At 48.0% G+C, this 5,544-nt stretch overlaps 1 protein-coding gene across 1 annotated transcript in view; it reads right to left on the bottom strand.

The window, feature by feature from the left end:
• Positions 1-5,544, bottom strand: part of sh3tc2 (SH3 domain and tetratricopeptide repeats 2) — a 29,379-nt gene that overhangs the window by 12,398 nt on the left and 11,437 nt on the right. Inside the window, 7 exon segments of the mRNA XM_070444164.1 lie at positions 547-912; positions 2,428-2,659; positions 3,390-3,700; positions 3,999-4,081; positions 4,084-4,183; positions 4,412-4,680; positions 5,361-5,411. Coding sequence (XP_070300265.1) covers positions 547-912; positions 2,428-2,659; positions 3,390-3,700; positions 3,999-4,081; positions 4,084-4,183; positions 4,412-4,680; positions 5,361-5,411 — 1,412 coding nt within the window.

Below are 5,544 nucleotides of genomic sequence, written 5' to 3'. Positions count from 1 at the left end.
CCCTCTCCCTCTCTCTCTCCTCCTCTGTCTCTCTCTCCTCTCTCGCTCTAAGACTGTAGTTACCTGTAGAGACTGTAGTTACCTGTATAGACTGTAGTTACCTGTAGAGACTGTAGTTACCTGTAGAGACTGTAGTTACCTGTAGTGACAGTAGTTACCTGTAGAGACTGTAGTTACCAGAGAGACTGTAGTTACCAGAGAGACTGTAGTTACCTGTAGGGACTGTCATTACCTGTAGAGACTGTAGTTACCAGAGAGACTGTAGTTACCAGAGAGACTGTAGTTACCTGTAGAGACAGTAGTTACCAGAGAGACTGTAGTTACCAGAGAGACTGTAGTTACCTGTAGAGACAGTAGTTACCAGAAAGACTGTAGTTACCAGAGAGACTGTAGTTACCTGTAGAGACTATAGTTACCTGTAGTGATTTTAGTTACCTGTTATGACTGTAGTTACCAGAGAGACTGTAGGTACCTGTAGAGACTGTAATTACCAGAGAGACTGTAGTTGCCGGTAGAGACTGTACTTACCTGTAGTGATTTTAGTTACCTGTAGAGACTGTAGTTACAAGTAGTGACTGTAATTACCTGTAGTGACTGTAATAGTGGCTGCAAGGTGTTCTGTGCCCTCTCAGGCTGTCCCGTCAGGACTAACAGCCATCCCAGCAGTACTGACGCCTCAAACCCCTCCTCCTCGTTGATACCTCCCCCGGTCTGTACAGCCTGCTGGGCACAGGGCAGGGCCTTCTCCAGGGCCCCGTGTTGCTGGTAAACACAGGCCAGGCCCAGACATAGGTCTCTCTGGGTCTTAAGGTCGTCACCCCGCTCCGCAATTGCCAGAGCCTGCTGCAGGTACACCACGATCTGGGCTGGGAGAAGAGACGTTCCCTCTTTCCATCGCGGGTTCAGACGCACCTATGAAACATTTATATGTAAAACATTTGAAGAATTATAAACTCAGAAAAAAAAGACACGTCCTTTCACTGTCAACTGCGTTTATTTTCAGCAAACTTAACATGTGTAAATATTTGTATGTACATAACAAGAATCAACAACTGAGACATAAACTGTCCTGAACAAAGGGGGGTGTCAAAATCAAAAGTAACAGTCAGTATCGGGTGTGGCCACCAGCTGCATTAAGTACTGCAGTGCATCTCCTCCTCATGGACTGCACCAGATTTAAAAGTACTTGCTGTGAGATGTTACCCAACTCTTCCACCAAGGCACCTGCAAGTTCCCGGAAATTTCTGGGGAGAATGGCCCCAGCCCTCACCCTCCGATCCAACAAGTCCCAGATGTGCACCATGGGATTGAGATCCAGACTCTTCGCTGGCCATGGCAGAACACTGACATTCCTGTCTTGCAGGAGCAGTATAACTGGTGGCATTGTCATGCTGGAGGGTCATGTCAGGATGAGCCTGCAGGAAGGGTACCACATGAGGGAGGAGGATGTCATCCCTGTAATGCACAGCGTTGAGATTACCTGCAATGACAACAAGCTCAGTCCGATGATGCTGTGACACACCGCCCCAGACCATGACGGACCCTCCACCTCCAAGTCGATCCTGCTCCAGAGTACAGGCCTCGGTGTAACGCTCATTCCTTCAACGATAAACACGAATCCGACCATCACCCCTGGTGAGACAAAACCGTGACTCGTCAGTGAAGAGCACTTTTTGCCAGTCCTGTCTGGTCCAGCGATGGTGGGTTTGGCGACGTTGTTGCCAGGGATGTCTGGTGAGGATCTGCCTTACAACAGGCCTACAAACCCTCAGTACAGCCTCTCTCAGCCTACTGCGGACAGTCTGAGCACTGATGGAGGGATTGTGCATTCCTTGTGTAACTCGGGCAGTTGTTGTTGCATCCTGTACCTGTCCCGCAGGTGTGATGTTCAGATGTACCGATCCTGTGCAGGTGTTGTTACACGTGGTCTGCCACTGCGAGGATGATCAGCTGTCCGTCCTGTCTCCCTGTAGAGCTGTCTTAGGCGTCTCACATTACGGACATTGCAATTTATTGCCCTGGCCACATCTGCAGTCCTCATGCCTCCATGCAGCATGCCTAAGGCACGTTCACGCAGATGAGCAGGGACCCTGGGCATCTTTCTTTTGGTGTTTTTCAGAGTCAGTAGAAAGGCCTCTTCAGTGTCCTAAGTTTTCATAACTGTGACCTTAATTGCCTACCGTCTGTAAGGTGTTAGTGTCTTAACGACCGTTCCACAGGTGCATGTTCATTCATTGTTTATGGTTCATTGAACAAGCATGGGAAACAGTGTTTAAACCCTTTACAATCAAGATCTGTGAAGTTATTTGGATTTTTACTAATTATCTTTGAAAGACAGTGTCCAGTCTGTTGTATACTGTGTAGTAATATTTCATTTGTTTTTGAAACATTAGCATGTGATTGCTTAACAAACAAACCATAGCCTACCGAGTTCCTGCTGAACAGTTCTATCCTGTGGAAGGCATCCTGTAGTGAGTGGTCCTGTCCAGTGTCCAGGCTGAGTGATGCCAGGGCCAGGTAGGGCATGTATTTACGGTTGTAGAGACGGGACAGAAGCCAGTTGAGGTCCAGGGGGGCGATGGGGCGTCCCTTCTCAGCAGACAGGGTAACGGTGAGGAACTGGAGACGCTCCGCGAAGGGCAGGGCGTCATCTATCTTTCTATATTAATAATTGAAATAATAATAATGATTATATACTTGATTTATAACAAACTTTTATTTCTTTTTTTACCCCCTTTTTCATGGTATCCAATTGTTAGTAGTTAGTGTCTTGTCTCATCGCTACAACTCCCGTACGGTCTCGGGAGAGATGAAGGTCGAGAGCCATGCGTCTTCCCGAAACACAACCCAACCAAGCCACACTGCTTCTTAACACAGCGCGCAACCTACCCGGAAGCCAGCCACACCAATGTGTCGGAGGATACACCATAAACCTAGCAACCTTGTCAGCGCACTCTGCGCCCGGCCCGCCACAGGAGTCGCTAGTGCACGATGAAACAAGGATATCCCTACCGGCCAAACCCTCCCTAACCCGAACGACGCTAAGCCAATTGTGCGTCGCCCCATGGACCTCCTGGTCGCGGCCGGCTGCGACAGAGCCTGGGCGCGAACCCAGAGTCTCTGGTGGCACAGCTAGCACTGCAAAGCAGACCACTGCGCCACCCGGGAGGTCAAACTTTTAATTATACAACAATCACATAAAAGTGATACAGTGTGTGTATTAAAAATATAGAAAAACAAGGGACATAGGTTGTGTCCAAAATGGCATCCTTATTCCCTATATAGTACATTACCTTTGACCAGAGCACTATGGGACCTGGTCAAAAGTATTGCACTATATAGGGAATTGGATGCCATTTGGGAGCATTGACAACACAGACAACACCAACCTAAGGAGGAGGAAGAGGCTGGCAGTGAGGTAGCAGGCCCGTGCCTCCAGGTGTTTGTCCCCTTCCACCATAGACCTCCGCAGCACAAGCTTCAGCAGCTCAAACTCATCCAGGGAGGTGAAGGTGTGGCTGGGGAGGCAGAGGAGCAGAGCACTGGCCTTCTCCAGGGTCGGGGGCAGCTTGTCGGCCATCTTCTGTTTGAGGTAGACGGCTGTGAGGTTGGTGTACAGGGCGATGAGGAGAGGGAGGTCAGAGAAACCGTCGACAGAGACTCCAAGGGCTTCCTCGTAATACACACGGGCCTGGGACAAAGGGGTGCGAAAAGGACATTGAAGTACATTTAAGAGCACACTCATGTTATGCATGTGTGTTTTTGTTGTGTGAGTGCATGCATAAATGTATGTGTGGGTGTGTGTGTTGTGTGGTGTGTGTTGTGTGTGTGTGTGTGTGTGTGTGGTGTGTGTGTGTGTGTGTGTGTGTGTGTGTGTGGTGTGTGTGTGTGTGTGTGTGTGTGTGTGTGTGTGTGTGTGTGTGTGTGTGTGTGTGTGTGTGTGTGCTGTGTCCATGTATGCGTACTCTAGTGTTCCTCCCTTCTGCCCTACCTGGAGACTTGAGCTTCTTGGCGCAGAGCCTCCCCAGTAGGAAGCATGCCCGTCGGTGTGCCCAGGCCATGCACGTTCTCTTGGCCCCCCCCTGACAATCTCCAGGTGGCCCAGTAACTCCTCCTCACTCTGCCCTGAGAACGTCAGCCAGAGGAATGAGTGGTGGAGGTCATACAGGGGCAGGAACTCCTCCTAGGAGAGGAGAGGAGAGGAGAGGAGAGGAGAGGAGAGGAGAGGAGAGGAGAGGAGAGGAGAGGAGAGGAGAGGAGAGGAGAGGAGAGGAGAGGAGAGGATATAATAGAGTACTTTATTGCCAATCAACAGTGCTTGAATGAATGAATAAACAAACACAAGTGAACTGTATGAACCAGACAGGTCTAAATCCTTCCATTTCTAAACAGTGAACCTGTGACCTCTCACCTGAAAGTGATGCATGTTGAGCAGGGTCAAGGTGGGGTCACAGATCTCCGACTCCTCCCCCTCCCAGCTCCCCTCCTCCAGGAAAAGGGATGGGTCTTCCTGGAACTCGTTCATCTCTCTGAAGGTGTTGTCCAGACTGAAGGACAGCAGCTCCCCGTCACCGCCACGCCCTAAAGCATTCTGGGATGCGTAGGAGGAGTGGTATGGGAGTGTAGCGTCATTCTTCTCTGAGATGATGGACTGCCGGGTGCTGGTGGGGGGCTTATGCTCTGAGAGAGAAAGATATGAACACTGAGCGTAAGGGTTCAGACACACTGCATATGAAACTCAATGCCTTAGAAATATATTGCATTAGAATTGCATTAGAAATGTAGCTATGAAACATCCTTGGCTGTCAAAGTAAATTGTACAATGTGTATCCTGCCTTCTCAACAAAATAATACAATATTCTATCCCTTGTAAAATGTCATGTATGCAAAAAGTTAAACATTATTAGTTTCCTACTCTACTCCTAAACAGGGAAGAAAAGTAAAGAGTTTGACTTCGTATAGAGTTCCCTGTTCTCTCTGTTGTTTCCAAAACATCTACAGCTGTCAGGAGAAAATGTTATTGGCTTTGACTGAGACAGAAGGATATAAGCAATAAGGCACGAGGGAGTTTGGTATATTGGCCATTAACCACAAACCCCTAAGGAGCCTAATTGCTATTATAAACTGGTTACCGACGTAATTAGAGCAGTAAAAATGCAGTTTTGTCACACCCGTGGTGTACGGTCTGATATACCACAGCTGTCAGCCAATCAGCATTCAGGGCTGGAACCACACAGTTTATAATGGCCTCTAAACAGTACTCTACCATTCAGCTGACGCTGTATTAAGAATCTGATAAACAACGTATTCACTTTGATAAACATAACACTACCTTGTTATTTAGATAACGTATTACTAACCTTGTTTAGGTTGGTTTCTGATGTACGTAAAATCAGACTGATCCAGTCTGTCTGTGGGAAGAAAACATGCATATATTTAACCACCTTTTCACAATAACAAATGTTTACATACATACAAACACAGTGGTTCCCTACCTACAGTAGTCTGGCAGTACTCAGTATAACACAGTGGTTCTCTACCTAC

The sequence above is a fragment of the Salvelinus sp. IW2-2015 genome, linkage group LG6.2, assembly GCF_002910315.2.
Source record: "Salvelinus sp. IW2-2015 linkage group LG6.2, ASM291031v2, whole genome shotgun sequence".
Classification (NCBI taxonomy): Eukaryota; Metazoa; Chordata; class Actinopteri; order Salmoniformes; family Salmonidae; genus Salvelinus; species Salvelinus sp. IW2-2015.
Note: the sequence above shows the minus strand (reverse complement) of the source record. Positions and strands in the feature narration are given on the sequence as shown.